This window comes from Haliotis rufescens, unplaced genomic scaffold (genome assembly GCF_023055435.1).
Source record: "Haliotis rufescens isolate VD_foot unplaced genomic scaffold, xgHalRufe1.0.p SCAF_3, whole genome shotgun sequence".
Taxonomy (NCBI): Eukaryota; Metazoa; Mollusca; class Gastropoda; order Lepetellida; family Haliotidae; genus Haliotis; species Haliotis rufescens.
The window spans coordinates 23,731,728-23,748,611 of record NW_025964001.1 but is presented as its reverse complement, the minus strand read 5'-3'; the positions used below and the strand labels follow the sequence as shown (position 1 = coordinate 23,748,611).

At 41.0% G+C, this 16,884-nt stretch overlaps 1 protein-coding gene across 1 annotated transcript in view; it reads right to left on the bottom strand.

Moving 5' to 3' along the window:
- The window catches only part of LOC124120325, a 49,113-nt gene that overhangs the window by 17,469 nt on the left and 14,760 nt on the right, over positions 1-16,884 (bottom strand). Inside the window, exons 2-7 of the mRNA XM_046483125.2 lie at positions 8,416-8,508; positions 6,312-6,470; positions 3,933-4,839; positions 2,960-3,202; positions 2,357-2,523; positions 1,628-1,828 (exon numbers count right to left, since the gene is read on the bottom strand). Coding sequence (XP_046339081.2) covers positions 1,628-1,828; positions 2,357-2,523; positions 2,960-3,202; positions 3,933-4,839; positions 6,312-6,470; positions 8,416-8,508 — 1,770 coding nt within the window. The remainder of the gene's footprint in view (positions 1-1,627; positions 1,829-2,356; positions 2,524-2,959; positions 3,203-3,932; positions 4,840-6,311; positions 6,471-8,415; positions 8,509-16,884) is intronic.

Below are 16,884 nucleotides of genomic sequence, written 5' to 3'. Positions count from 1 at the left end.
GAATCTGGCGGTAACTGACCATGTCATTTAAAACAGCCGCCTTCTCCCGAATATATTTGTTCCGGTTCGTTTACAGTCTGACTATTGCAGTTCTTCTCGCTTCTTGCCTTGATTGACAGGTCCTGTGAACTTTGTTTTTATCTAACTCTCCGTTGATTGGCTACTGACTTTGTAGGCGTGTCAAGCTATGTGCATAAATTAAACAATCACCGGATTCATGTCACGCCACAGTACGTATTCGTACACACGGAATGTTTATCAATCTCTACATTTTTGTCTGCTTTTATATATACAACTGTTTTTGGTTAAATTATTGTAGGTAAAACATGTTTTCGTTGTCAAATTTAATTTTAAGCATTGAAAATGTATTTTTTTCGGTTCATTAAGCTACGCGGATTCATACAGTTTGCACAACGGTTTTTCGATTCATACCTCAAAGAATCGGAAAAAAACACTGTCAATCCTTAAAGTATATGCATAAATATTCAGAGTGAGTGAGTACGGTTTTACGCCGCATTTTGCAATATTCCAGCAATATCGCGGCGGGGAACACCAGAAATGGGCTTCACACATTGCACCCATGTGGGGAACTTTACCCGGGCCTTCGGCATGACGAACGAACTCTTTTGGCTACACCACCGCCCATATTCATAGTGACAAAAGACTGTCCAGAAGACTGTATATGACAAGAGGAATGACTTCAACTTCCAAAATAGTCAACTTTCCCTTTACGTCGAGGAATATTCCAACATGTTTGGTGTCCACATTTCACAATGTTTGAGATTCAATCGAACATGCTTTCTTCGAATATTTCAAAAGGCTTCATACGTCTCTTGTCCAAAACAAGTTCCGTCAGAGTCACAACGTCCAAGGCCCTAGTGAAGCTTTCAAAAGGTTTTTCAAACTTGACGCATGAGTGACCAAAATGATATCCGACGTCTATCTTGACATGTACCATAAATTAATATTTTTTTATGTGCCCGTTTTTGCTCAGGTGAAGACATGACATGACTTATGTATTCATACCATGTTCACCGCCAGTTGACTGATAAAATCGGAATGGTAGAGTGGTACAAAAGGGATTTGTCAATTTTTATTCTCTCAACCCACACGAGTAGCATGACGTCTTTAGTGACTGTGAAGTGTAATGTGACTGTCGTTCAGGTTTGTTTGTTTGTTTGTTTGTTGTTTAACCGCACTCTATCAATATTCCAGCTATAAGACGGCGGTCTGTAAATAATCGAGTCTGGACTAGACAACCCAGTGATTGACATCATGAGCATCGATCCACGCAATTCGGATACGATGACATGCATCAACCAGAGCAAAATGGGTTGCTGAAGTTCATTCTACACCGGATCTTCACGCGTCTATCGTTCAGTACCAGGTTTTGGACGGCATCAATTTTTTTGCAGGTGTTGGTGGTGATCAATATTTCCTTTGGAGGTGATGAGAGCGATTAGATATTTTTAATATTAATATTAATGTTGTAAATAAAGCGGCAAAACCCTTTTTATAAGTAACCTCTGCTAAAAGTAGAGTCACCTGACTATATCATGAGCACGTGTTTATGAATCACGATCAAATCACGTTCCAGTGACAAGTACATATTTAAATTTGTCTTTACCTTATAATTGTAGTGGCCTGTTTCATCCTCTGATATTTCAGCACTTCTCTCTATCCAGTAGAGTGGGATAGGTCGACCGAGGTACGACACTTTCAATAACTTCCTTCGTTTGGCGTTGATATTTTTGGCTGTCACTCCAACGTTGAACTGGAAGCGGAATTTCCGCTGCCAAAGTCGACCAGTATCTGGCTCCACGTCAATCTAGCGAAAGTGCACGAACAAAAGAACGTCAATAGGTGCATTGAATGTTGAAATGACATGACCGTAGGCTCCAACATAAAGGATTTTCATCGTACAATCTGGTTACGTTATTGTTATTGTTACGAATAGGATGGATTTTGTTAAGATAGATTCAACACATATATGAGATAATATTTAGCAAAATTCAACCACCTAATGCTAGAAATGTCTGTTCAAGCTGGATACGATCCAGTATCGTTGTACTGATGATGAAGTCAGCTCTTTTACTCTGAACCACAATTTCGTAACGGCTTTTAGGGGATACGGCTAGCCAGGTCGTCTAAGGTGACGCAGTTCGCTATACAGAGTTACATCCCTTGGGTGGTCAGAAACCTGTGATCGGGGATTCGAAACCCAAATTCGACCTGATTTTGTTTCTTGGTTTGTCAGTCACAACCGTACTCGTGGGTTTCACCAAAGTAAACTACCTGCTTCACAAGTAGAACGATCCATTAAGCTCACCTTGCAGCAATGATACAGGATACTTACAGAAGATATATGCTTTGTGATGGACCCTCCCGACTGAGCTCCAATGGGGTGTGATCCAGACGAGTGAACGAAGTGAGGGTTGCTCATCCACACAAGGTAGGAGTACAGTCCCGCCATGTTCTGCACACCATCGTGAACGTCGTAAGCTCCATGGCTTGAAAATGTGTCTACACCAATAAGGTAAATAAGGTCAACCCCTGATTAGATAAGGTCAGATAAATCAAAATATTAGGTACAATGAATGCAAATATAAAATGCCGGGTAAAAGAAAGTAAGACCCATGGCTGATGGTGGCTATTAATGAAACAGACAAGAAATGATAACTAAAAACGTTTTGATAACGTTTTAAATTTTATGGTCAAATCCAAGTTTCAAGGGTATAGTTTCTTTTGTCCGGTAGTTTAATCTCCGTGCAGTGTAACAAAATGTGTTGTATAGTGTAAAATAGCGTATTTCGACACATGGGACATAATTGTACGGCTCAAATGAGTTCGGTATATCCAGGGAATATTTCCACGCGAAATGTTTGCACCCCGTTCGCGAACAAGGGGTAGTTTGTCTTGGACAGTAGTGTAGATGAACCATATGTGCATTTACACTTACCGTTAGCCATATAAAATGTGTATACAGCGTTGTCGAACATTGAGGACGGGGTGTCACCGTTAAAATACACACTCCTCCACAATTCTGGAATATAGACTTTGGGAGACTTCTGAGCTGGTTGACAAGCAACACATGCTTGTAGTTGACCACAGGCTGGTACAAAGTCCGTGTGTGAGGAGAGATAGACATTCATTTCACTAGCTTTAAGAAGACCTTTCGGGGCAAGGTGACTTCCGTTGATTTCTAAAGGGCAAGAAAAAAGTGTTAAAACAGTGATAGGAGAACCATTCAGCTGGTAAAGATTCAAAACAACACACTCTCATGTTAAGCACCCGACTGTGACTTGTGGATCTTTGTAATAAGCGATGGAATCCATTCAGCTGAATGTATCTTCAGCCTGGATATCTCGAAATCTCATTACCTAAGTCAAAATAATTTAGCACCTAGACGTGTTTATTTACAGCTCCTCTAATTATCACTAAAAAGGACCGATCCCTTTTCACGCTCTTTTCAACACTATTTCGTTACATTTTTAATTTAAAGCGCAAAATATCCTGCCTAAATTCAAATAAAATTCTTCTCGACATGCAAACATGATTCGTCCCAATACAACAAGGATTTGCAGGATTATTGTGAATCAAATGCACACCCAGGTATATAGGTTGAAGCAGGGGAGTCCTTTCACTGAGGCGACTATGCTTGTCGTAAAAGGCGACTAACGGGATCGGGTGGTCAGGCTCGCTGATTGGTTGATGCATGTCATCGATCCCAATTGCGTGGATCGATGCTCATGGTATCAATCACTGAATTGTCAGGTCCAGACAGGATTATTTACAGACCGCCGTCATATAGCTGGAACATTGCTGAGTGCGGCGTTAAACAACAAACCAACCAACCAACCAACCTTTCACTGCTTCTTTTAGAAACATAATAAACCTAATACTACACCCTCACATGATTGTATTGCACCTACTTTTAACCATCATATTGTTGTCAGTATCCCGGTCCTGAAGACACGTGGCCAGCGTCCAAACTGAACTCAGCTCACTTCTAGATCCTTCACTGGGTCCCAGACTGGACCCCAGACTGGACCACGGGTCAGAAAATACACCTGGCACAAAAATGGTCGTCTTATCTTGACCTTCCCGAAAGTACCCAAATGCCAATTCAGACTGATTTCTCGTCGTCACCAGATCGTTCTGAAGACTCACAATGGCGGCTTCGTGAACAAATGCGGCTATATGTGATAATATGAACGCTGTTATAGCTTCTATGTAGGCAGTTGATGCTTGTATGTTAGTAGGAAGGACAAAGCAATGACTAGGGTTTTGCTGACTGCATAGAAAATGTTGGATTTGAGCAGAGAAGTTTTGAAAACACGACACAGATCCCGAACTGAAAATATTCAGCAGAGGAATAATACCACATTCTACATTTGAGTTCACCCCATCAGGAACAGCGAAGGCACAGCCTATTTGACTCGCCCACGATAAACACTCCGTGTGAGACGAGTTACCGCTGAGCAAAGAAGGTGATGTTAATAGATTATATAACCCCACCAGCTCCTCTTCCGTAAAAGAGCTTTGTCCTTTCTCAGTCAATATCACAGATTTATATGACGTGTCGTTTTTGCGAATCCACACACCAAATGACAACTCGTTCAAGTCTGTGGTCGAAGGTAATCGCGTCGACCAATATGCGTCACATGTCGTGTTCAAACACCCCAAGGCAGGAAGTTTGTCGGTGATGTTTTTGAATACATCAATGCCAAGGTTAATCATGGCTGTTGTCAGAGTGGAAGGAATCGCGGCTATAGTGTAGTCTGATTCCGACCCAAAACTTGTCGTCTTTTGAAGAAAATCCTGATTGATAACTGTCAACTGTAATAAAAAAAATACAGAGTCGTGGAATTTTTCAAAGTTCACATGAAAAACAATGGAGATACAAGATACATTTAAATCAGTATCGCACCCCTCACAGTGAGCGAGTGAGTTGGGTTTAACGCTGCGTTTAACAGTATTCCAATTATATCGCGCCATGTCAGCTTAATGTGGGAAGAAAAGCCGAAGTGATGCAGGTCTCAGACGTTTACCACTTCGGTGAAACCCCCGAGCACGGGTATGGTGGTGTCAAACCTTGAACCATAATCGGGGCGAACTGGGATTCGAACCCATGGTCAAAGGTTTCTGGCGTGCCCAAGGGACGCAACTCTGCACAGCGAATCGCAGCGCCTTAGTCGACTAGACCACCCGTGCACCCCCATTTAAGTCAGCATCACACTCCTTAGGTCATAACAGTTCTGCAGATGTTGTATTGTTTATGAACCAGTGCATTGATTGACAATACTTTCCTAATCATTTCCTTAACCGTGCAGCTTGAGTTTCAGGGAGTCTAGTATATTAGACACTGCATAAATACATTCAAGAAGTCATAAACGAAATGGCAAAACTACTATAACTGGCTCCACATATCACATTTACTTTTGCTCTAATCAACTCTAAACAAAAGTGGGAGGTGGGCTGATTGATATCACATGCCACTACTCGCTGTGTAGAGTTGTTTTCCTTAGAATTGCCAGGATCTGCTGATCTTGGGCTCGAATACCAGATTCGATTTATTCCAACGATGGTCTTTCAACACTAAGACAGTGCTCGTGAGTTTGACTAAAGTTCATGCCATGTAAGATCTGCGTTACATCGCCTAGCTTCCCACATTAACCACACCCGTGAAAAAATGACATACTCTTCAAGTGGCGTTAAACGCAAGGCATCATTCTCAAAAACATTGACTGAATCACTATTAGAATATGGCAAAGTATACCATTCAGGGTTACAAGGAAACAGTCTCGCTAAGTAACAAGGAGTACTATAGACGATGGGGGTACTACGCCAATCCGCATAAAATTATATCATGATGCGGCAAGACGACACTTTGCTAAGCAGTTGCTACATTTTGTTATAGTTACTTAGCAAAATGTAGCAACTTAACTGCTTAGCAAAGTTTCTTAGCAAAATGCAGCAACTACTCGGCATCATTATATAATTTTATGCGGATGGGTGCAGTACCCCCATCGTCTATACTACTCAAGACTATATCAGCCACACTTTTACTTCCAACGCGTGAAGTACAGGTGCGGTGGGGTAGCCAAGTGGTAAAAGCGTTCGCTCGTCACGCCGAAGACCCGGGTTCGATTCCCGACATGGATACAACGTGTGAAGCCCATTTCTGGTGTCCCCCGCCCTGAATATTGCTAAAAACAGCGTAATACCTACTCACTCACTCACTCTCACTCACTCACTCACTCACTCACTCAATCACAAGAAGTCTATTTGTCAGGTTTAAACAGCTTTACCGGCTCTTGTTCTGTGCAGTCAAAGCCGCACTCGTAGGCAGTGAGAGACGCATCAAACACATTCCGTCTTCGCAGTCGAAGCCACACTTCGTTAACGTTGAACGTGATGTCAGTTTTTTCCTCCGTCTCGCGGTAGACGTAAGGACCTCTCTCTTTTACCTGTTTTAATCAACAATTATCCCGCATCAAAATTATCACCTGTCAGTAAGAACTGCATTAAAATGAAACGTTTACTCTGAGGCGATATCATATGCATCTAGATGTGAGGACGCCTCCATTAGGACGTCGCACTAGATGAACCTTTTAATCAGCAAATCAGGGTCCATGCGTCTAAAGTCTTGATGGGAGAAACATTCAGATCAGCATATCTGATTTCTGTACCTCGAAAATAATATAAAGGATATAAGCTGCGCCATTTCTGCCGTTTCTGAGCACAATGGCATTTACACGGAAGAGGGAGTGGCATCGAAGGATCAGTTACGTTCTGTGTGGGTTTTCTTATGTTAAAATCAAATTTCCGAATCGATGTAGAATAGAAATGAAACCGAATCGTTTTAAAAAGCTGACATCTGATTGGCTCAAGACCCTAGTGTGCATCCTAAACTTGATTGGAGTCAAAGTTTACGCAGGGTTCATATCGCAGTAAAGATCTGATTTAAATGAGACTGTGTCAAAAAGTGAAGCAAACGATGAGAAATGCGCATTTATGTATTTAAATAAAATATTTTAGGGGTGTGGGGGTCGGGGTGTACCAAAATTAACTATCTGTAAAAATCGGATATCTTGAAATGGGTTTCTGTAAAAACTGCCAAATTGAGGATGAATTTCATGGTTTATTAGTATGTGATGAGTATGAACATCTTAGAGAAAAGTATATTCCGATGTTTAACAATAGACATAAAAACAAGATGTTAATGATCAGTCTTATAAAATCCAACAAGTCTGCTGTTACACGCTCATTAGTAATATAGTTGAAACATATATTCCCTGTCAGATAGTTTTTACTTATCATGTATATCACGTGACTAAACAAATGAAACTGAAAATGTCAACTGTACAAAAGGCCATGTAGCCTTAATATCGAATAAAATATCTATCTAAAATTAAGTAATTGAACACTGAATATCCCGAGAAGGGATGTGCTTAAGTATGTGATTTGTGAAACAGTGACCGAATTATATTCTTAAACATGACATTTAAATATTAAATTGCCGATCCTCTTGTAGGTTCCTACAGACATATTGTATTTCATTAACGATATTCAAGGTATTTAAATTTCATTGTACAGCACATAGCATGCGATTATAACACCGCTTACTTCATCAATATGTGATGTTATCGAGATAAATATACTCGGGTTTGCATTAACAGGTGTATGTGATAGGTTTGATGTGATCTGAGTGAGTGAATGTTGTTTTATACCCAAGCAAGCAATATTAAAACTGCATCTCTCTCATCCGCGCAGTGTGTCCACTCGATCCTCATTTTAATGAGGGGGGCACGGGAGGCCCAGTCGTCTGAGGCGCCGCGATTCGCTGTGCAGAGTTGCGTCCCTTGGGCACGCCAGAAACCTACGATTGCGGGTTCGAATCCCGGTTCGCCCCGATTATGTTTCTAGGTTTGTCAGCACCATACCCGTGCTCGTGGGTTTCACCGAAGTGGTAAACGTCTGAGACCTCGACACTTCGGGCTTTTCTCCCACATTAAGCTGACACGCCGTGATATAACTGGAATACTGTTAAAAGCGGCGTTAAATCCAACTCACTCACTCACACTGTGACATGTGACTGCGTGTCGTGCCCTTGTGTACCGTGTTTCCCTGTCAAGACTCAATTATTTACAGACTGCCGTGTTCACCTTATGTGATAGAATTCCATTCACGGCAGTTAACTTATTAGATTGCATTTATGATCTATGTCACAATAACTTTTGCCTTTGAATACATGTCTTTCTTTACCATTCTTAGTTTAGATAATTTCTTTCTATGTAGCGGCGGACGTGGTCTCAAGATTGACATAAATGTGCTTCAATATATTTGCTATTGCATAAATATGTTTCATTTAACACATATATTAGACAAAAGAGCGTCTTTGTTAATACACACCTTGGGTTCCTCTCCGTGAAATAGAAAGCCTTCTTTGTTTTCAAGCACCCAAAAATAGATACGATTCATTCGCTTCCACTGAGATCCCGTTCTCTAAAATACAAATACGAAAGTAAATTACATATATGGTGAGGTGAGGTGAAACGTGGCGTTCAAGATCACTGGTACAGTGTGCGTGCGTGCGTGCGTGCGTGCGTGCGTGCGTGCGTGCGTGCGTGCGTGCGTGCGTGCGCATATGTATGAATGGCTGATTGATTTTATAGTGCCAGCCCACTGAGATACCATGTCGCAGTTTAACATGAATACCCCACTCAGACATTATCCCCTTTATTCCGAGCGCCAGGCAGGGTAACAACAAGTACCATCTTTTCACGTCTTAACAAAATCGTTATCAAGTGTTTTCGAATCGCTATCAAAATAGTGATGATACCAAGTGTTTTACATCTTACATATATAACGTTAATATAACTATTAATTATATCAGCAAGACGTGTTGATGCTTAACGGTGATTTACTGTCAGTTACTTAAGCTAGCAATTACAGAGCACGTTTAATGATCAGATAACACAGTGGCTTGTTTCCAGTGGAAACTATTATTGTAAGACTATGTAATCTTGCTTCAGAAATTGGACATAACATAATACTCGCACCTGACTGTGATAAACGGGATGGAAAATATTATTAGTTGATAAATTTATAAAGCACTAAGTAACACCTGCACAGCAGATGTGTTTCGCGCACGGGTTTAATATATAATAATAATCCCTAAACACGATGGTTTTTAAAAAAAAGAAAAGCCAACTCAAGGATGCCATGCTCATATTTCATTGACATTATGTTTTTACCATTATTATTTTTTCTTCCATGACATTGAAGAATGTTTGATCCTGAACAGTCAAAATATGATTAAAACAAGTAGTTAATTTCATTAGATACCTCAATATAGGCATGCCTTTTCACACAAAAACCTTGAGCACGAATCCATCGATCCATCGATAGCCTACGCATCGATGAATGTAACAATGGATGCCGGTAACCCTTCAGAATGGTGTCCGTTCTCTATCAGAAGAACAGGTTATGAACATGATGAAATCTATTTTAGAACACACACAATTAGGTAAAACACAAACTGACCACTGTGTCAGGGGCACATCATCACCGATCACACAAATGCGCAGACTCTCAGACAGTCTGGTGTGGTACAATGCCTAGTCGTATTCTGCTAAAAACGGCGGTATTAAGCAATACCCCAGGGCGACTTCGTTGGCAATGAGGTTGTGCCAGCAGGGTAATTAACACCAGTAAATCAGCATGTTGATGGTGAACATAGTTAGAGATCAGGGTTGTCATCTGGGTTCAAACACTTTGTAAATAACACTGCCACAACTATTTTGGCCGCTATGGACAGTCGTGAGTAACCGCAGTAGGTCCAATTCAGCCATGTCGAAATTCGGGTTGGAGAGAAAGTCATTCTGAATAAGTAATACTGTTACTTGGGAGTTCCAACTGGTACACAAGAACAGTTCAAAATATCTAAAGTACTGTTATTTAAGGTGTTTTTTTAATACAATGTTGATTTCCAAGAAATGACTTGGTTGAGGTTTCGATACATTTTAATATATCTCTAAGAAGGGTTATTTCTTTTGCAAACGTATGTATTTTGTTAGCATTGGTTTGCATATAACTAATTAATTAATATTGAACTTGAGTATAGTGTATTTGATGTAAGTAACGTTTGTCCCTAACTACGACGACTTGCATTTTTGGTCATTTTAAGCAAGAGGTTTTGATTAGATATCCGTTATGAAATGAACACTCGTAAAAATTGACGACAAGCACTCGAAAAAACGAGGAGAAGCATTCAGAAAAACTGACGACAAGCACTCAGAAAAACGACGACAAGCTCTCGAATAAACAAGAAGCACTCAGAAAAACAACGTATTGCATCTTTCGTCATTTAAGGCAAGAAGGTTTTGCATTCACATTAGCATCTCATCCACCTGTGATCTCTTCCCTGCCGGATGAAAAGGAACTTATTTGGACCTAAGGCAATTGCTTAAGGAAACGCCACACGTTCGGTATTACCCTCGATGCAGTTTGGGCAGGACCAAAGACAACCCAAAAGAGTCAAGGTTGCCGATCACTGTCATCCATCAACCTACTCTCCGCCGCTGACAAAGCAAGGATCAGGGATTCGAAATTAATCGCCATCGGGTCCTGACACAGCCAAGGGACTCAACTCAACAGAATTGCGGTGATTGAGGCCTCAGTACTGGTCCAATGCCCAAATAAACCATGTTTCATTTGCCGACACGGGGTGCTTAAATAAAATGTCTGGAGACAATGATGATTATGGTTATACGCCAGTTTTAGCAATATTACGCGGGGAGACACTAAATATGGGCTTTACATATTTCGTACTCACGTGAGGATAGAACCCACAAGGCTACCCCGCTGCTCTCAAACTTTTTTATAACGAACTCCAAAACAAACCAGTTTATGATCTTGGAGTTACATGCATATTTCCACTTAAGAAAAAAAGGTTTAACTCGATGCTTGTGTCATCATTGTTACAGTTTAATTATCGAGTCGGATTCGGAACCTATCGAAACATATCCGAGAGAGACGTGGTGGTACTGGTCTGTGAAGTGGGGGTATGTGGCTTTTGTTTCTGGTGTTTACTGTCAAATGTCAAATGTTTGCTGTCTTGGCAGTCAGTGACTTACTGTAAAATCTAGGTCTTTTCGGTCTGCTGCCAGATCTTGGTCTTGACTGTCCAGTGCTTACTGTCAAATCTATTCCTTCACTGTCTGCTGCTTACTATCAACTGTAGGTCTTGACTGTCTGCTGCTTACTCTCAAATCTAGGTCTTGACTGTCCAGAGCTTAGTGTCAAATCTAGGTCTTGACTGCCCAGTGCTTAATGTCAAGTCTAGGTCTTGACTGTCCAGAGCTTGATATCAAATCTAGGTCTTGACTGCCCAGTGCTTAATGTCAAGTCTAGGTCTTGACTGTCCAGAGCTTAATGTCAAGTCTAGGTCTTGACTGCCCAGTGCTTAGTGACAAGTCTAGGTCTTGACTAGGTTTTGGCTGCCTGGATCCTTTGGCAAATTTAGATCTCGAACGACCATACCTTGTCGAGACAATCGAGTTTGATGAAATAATATTTTCTTTTAATATTGGAAACATACAACAATGTGCTTCCGCTGGATTTTGCTCAATATAATCAGAGCACTGATGAATACTCTGAATCCCTAAGCCATTGCGTTCTAGTAGAACATCGATACGTCACTTAAACAACCACATGTGCACCTACAGCCTTGTCAAGAGAGTAATTTCGTTGAAGAATACAAAGGCACATATAGAAGCTAATTTGTACTAATTTATGTAAAATATATACAAATAGATGTAATACAAGGTTGACATTAACCACAACATTATCATTAACACTTAAATAAATAAAAATACAACCGACATTTGCAAACAATACAATGGTTTCCTTGTTATGGTGTGCCTTTGGCGAATACTAGAAGACTAACAGTACAGAAGCTATTTTTTTACTTTGGAGTGAGTGAGTTAATGAATATGGTTTTACGCCGCTTTTAGCAATATTCCAGCTATATCATGGCGGGGGACACCAGAAATGGGCTTCACACATTGTACCCATGTCGGGAATCAAACCCGGGTCTTCGACGTGACGAGCGAACGCTTTAACCACTAGGCTACCCGACCGCCCCTTTAACTTTGGAAACAGGGATTGGTCAAAGTGTACTCGAGGTCGTGCAATCACTTCCACAGAGACATCTGTTCTGGCTATAGTTAGGCGATCAGGTATGGCTTAGACCACTCAGTGATATTAACAGATTAGTAGTGCTGATATCGATTAAGCCCAGTGGCTGTTATTATGAAGGCGTTTAGCAAATGCACCCGATGACCTCTCGCAAGAACAAACGTTCACACAATTATAATTAGCTTTTTCCTTTCATTGGACTGAATCGATGAAACAGTAACACAACACTATATAGAAAATTATGAACATTTTACGATTTCAGACTGAATTTTCGTATTGTGCTTGGAGAAAATAAAAGCGACAAAAGACTTTCCATATTCATAATAATTCCCTGCCAAAATCAGCGCCGATTATACGATTCCGACTATATCATGATCATGTGTTTATTAATCACTATCATATAGTGATGGTACCAGGTGTTCTCAAAAAAGGTAAGCGTATCCCAACCCTCCGATGGCACCCGTCACAAACACATGCGAAGTCAAGTCAATTGTTCACCTGCAAAAACACGGGAACATTTGGTACAAACCGCGTCAGTGGTCTAGTGGATAGAGTGTCTGCCCGAAGAGCGGAAGGTCGTGGGTTCGATCCCAAAAGACGTTAAAAGATTGTACCTGTTGTTACCCTGCCTGGCGCTCGGCATTAAGGGGCTAAAACAAGGACTGGTCGGCTCGGGTGAGTATACTGTGTCTGAGTAGGGTAGTTGTATTCATGATATACTGCGACATGGTATCCCAGTAGGGAAATGCCTACCACCTCGGCATTAGTCCGGATTAGTTCAAGCACACACACACACACACACACACACACACACACACACACACACACACACACAAACACACACACACACAAACACACACACACGGGCATGCACGTCGTTATATAGGTGCAATGATCTAATCTTGAACGTTAAACGTCATTTGACCCTACCTGTCATGCGACACGGGAGTATTGTACTTCGAACACCCCCCAAAAAAAATAGAAAAAAATAATAATAATAACGCCATATGGACGGCCCCTAACAAGTGTCAGGGACTGGGCAACACATGAACATGGCCATTAATACGCACAATATTTTATCGCAGAAGATGACGGAAAACGTGAAAATATCATCTTACGGACAATTACATGTTAACCACACGTTCAGTCGCCTACCTACTTTAAGGCGCTAAATTGCCCGTTATTGAGTGGTCTCAACCACTGGCACATATTACAACGTGACTCTGAGAAGATAGGATGTCATTCTCTACCACATTGATTGGTGTCTTTCGAGTACTGGCACATATAACAAGGTGACTTTGTGAAAATAGCTTGTCATTCTCCACAAAACTGGTTGGTGTCTTTCAAGCACTGGCTCATATTACAAGAGTATTATGTAGCTTTTATACGTTTTCCAGTTTGGTGAACAACACGAGTTATGGTGCTGACGAACCAGTGATCAAATACAGCGACTTTCGGCTCCAAAGACGTATAGGCCGAAAATAAGTACATAGGAAAACATATACTGTTGCAGATTGATCCTGAAAACTGTATCCTCATGTAACCATGCCGCATGTCAACTGCACCATCACCTAACAAATTAATTACTCAAAGACCTTGTACCAGTGAGTCACAATTTCTTCGTTATTGTGCTATATTCGAAGTGCAACGGTACCCCCTGTCGGTGTCGAATTCTTAAAGACGAAAAACGAAGCACTTTTATGATGCCAAAGAAAAAAGCAATAGGCAGAGTTACTTCCCTTTTTCGATTGTCCTTTCTATAAAAAATTAAAAAATAATTTACGAAACGAGAAATCTATTATAGTTTTCCATGTCTGAAAAATGTATATCCAAGCGGGTGAACAGGCGGGTATGAAAAAAACAAATTCTTGAGCTGGACGGTAATTACGGACTGGCGTGACATTGGGAAAACAGATGGGCTGAAAATTGAGCGTTCTTATCTCTATATATTTTACGGTGGCCCAGTCGTCTAATGCGCCGCGATTCGCTGTGCAGAGTTGCGTTCCTTGGGCACGCCAGAAACCTTTGATTGTGGGTTCGAATCCCGGTTCTCCCAGATTATGTTTCTAGGTTTGACACCACCATACCCGTGCTCGTGGGTTTCACCGAAGTGGTAAACGTCTGAGACCTGCATCACTTCTGGCTTTCCTCCCGCTGACACGCTGTGATATAACTGGAACACTGGTAAAAGCGGCGTTAAACCCAACTGACTCACTCACTTTATATTTTACGCCAACCAGATTCACTTTCACCAAATGTACTGTCACAGCCTAGTGGTTTTCCAATGCCCTTCCGGTTACCGGCTGCAATAAGTGGCGAGGTCTATTTGTTAAACAACTCGTCAATCAACTATACTCTTCGATGTTTCCGTTTGGCTGTTGAAAAAGACGCGTGCTCTCGTGACAGTTAACTCGTATAGTGCAAGTAATGAATGATTTATTTCCTGTATGAGAAGACGGGTGTTGTATATTACAATATGTGTCGATATCACGTCCCCTCTAACCGATCAATGCTACAGCCTAATGATACACCAAGAGGGAGTTGGGCACAAACATATATTTCATGTGAGAACTTGCCAATTTCATTCTTCGATTATCGTCTTGATGAAGTACGTGGATAAATATAACTGGGACATATCACATTGTTAGCTTGAAATGAATTTATCCTTTAAACTAACCTAATTAGCGGATAAGGATTTCAAAACGGAAGCCGTCTCTAACTGTCATGAAACTGTCCTTTCCATTGATTTCCACCCCGACTATTTGCATTTCACGCCAAATGGAATCTGTTGCGTCGAATAAAACAGATTGGTTATTCTCGTTGACGTTTTCTATTTACTGAATATATGCATTAACCCCGTTGTGGGCTGAACCTGATTTCCTTTAATTCGTGGTTCGTGAATTCACTGCTGCTGATTGGCTGGGACCACTATAGGATGAGCACTGACAACATTTACAAGAAAACTATTGCGCCTGAAATAAGGAACAGCCTGATATTATTTCACAAGATTATTTTATCAATGAAAAAAAACATTTTCAAAAACATACTTGAATCCGACCACTTGTTTGGCGTTTCACTTCGGATGTCAGTAGTTCTGTACATGGTGAAATTACATTACGTAGAAATACACAGCTCGAGACAAGAGGAGGACACTCTCCTGATCTGCTGAAGCAAAGAGGGTTTTAGTGATCCTGGCACAGTCAGGCTGGTAAGGCTTATCATCAGCTCAGGGCCCCTGTCCCCACTACAAGCAGCGCAGACAGCGAATGGGACTTCTCCCAGGATGCGCTGCCTAGTCGAACCAACCCAGAACATTTCGGAGATGTGAAGACTCCCCAACACTGCAGCCTTCTGCATTACCCAGATGGTCAGAAGGGCTGTATTCCTGGTAGCAAACCCGGGTACTCTCCCAATGTCAGTCAACATATTGGGAGGTACCAAACCTAAAGCACCGAATACAATGGGACGTCGAACAACTGGGTACCTGGGATGCAAGCGTCACATTTCGAAAGCGAGATGTGCATGTTTTTCCTGAATCTTGTCAATCACATTAGTGTCAAAAGAGACAGAAAATTCAATAATATAAATGTCATTGGATTTATCAAAAAGGACAAGATCAGGTTTGTTGGCCTGGATAGGTCTGAGACTGTATAAAAACCTATTCCAAGGAGTTTTGCATTTCTCATTTTCCACGACACTCTCTGCATATTCTGGGTCGAACCATGGATGGACGTTTGTGTCAAAACCACAAGCAATAAAAGGATAGAGCCACTCCATCATGTCGCTTAAGATACTGTGTTTGTGCCAAAGCTGGGCATCCACTGACAATGTGTTGGGCAGTCTCATTAAATTTATTGCATATTCTACATTTCATACTGATATTTTCGCCAAATCAAACATTGACGGTTTCGAATTGTTGTTGTTGTTGTTATTGTTTGTCATTGTTTGTCAACAATGATATACTCATTAATCAGGAGTGTATAAATCATAACAGCCACTGATGACAAAGAAGAATCAGTATTTTGCAGTCATACCCCATTTGTGAGACTCCCCAGTTGTTAGAGGTGGCTTGTCACATGATATATGTTATATGTCATATGATATATGATATATGATATTTACCTGTTGTGGGAATGGACCAGTCCTAGTGGACTGAATCCGCTATATAATTAAGATCAAGTTAATAAATTCCTTTGAAGTTAATGTTTATGAATGATTTACTCAGATACAATAGGATTATACACTGTTTTATTTTCTGCCGGTATAGATTTAACAATGAACCATTTAATCATGAAAACTACTTAAATTTGTAAGTACTCTACACTTCTGACATCAGCTTCTCACGAAAATGTTAGGTTTTTCAATTTATATGTTTTCACTAGATGGTGCATATATTGGCAGAGATATCTGAATTCGTCACACACGTGGCAGGTTTGCGGAAAGTTGACTTTGTGACATCGCAGAGAGGCTCAAAGAAGAATGACCGAAAGTACTGATGTTTTAATCACCATGTACAAAACACGCCACATTCGGGGCACCAAATGGCCTCCAATCCATTAGACTCTATGTTTATCTGTAATCGATCTTCAAGTTGTGTGTCTCACGTAATGTGAGTGTTTGGGAAACAGTGGCATCTTGGTTGGGTTGGTGAATGTGTTCTCCGAACTACGGAATAACCGC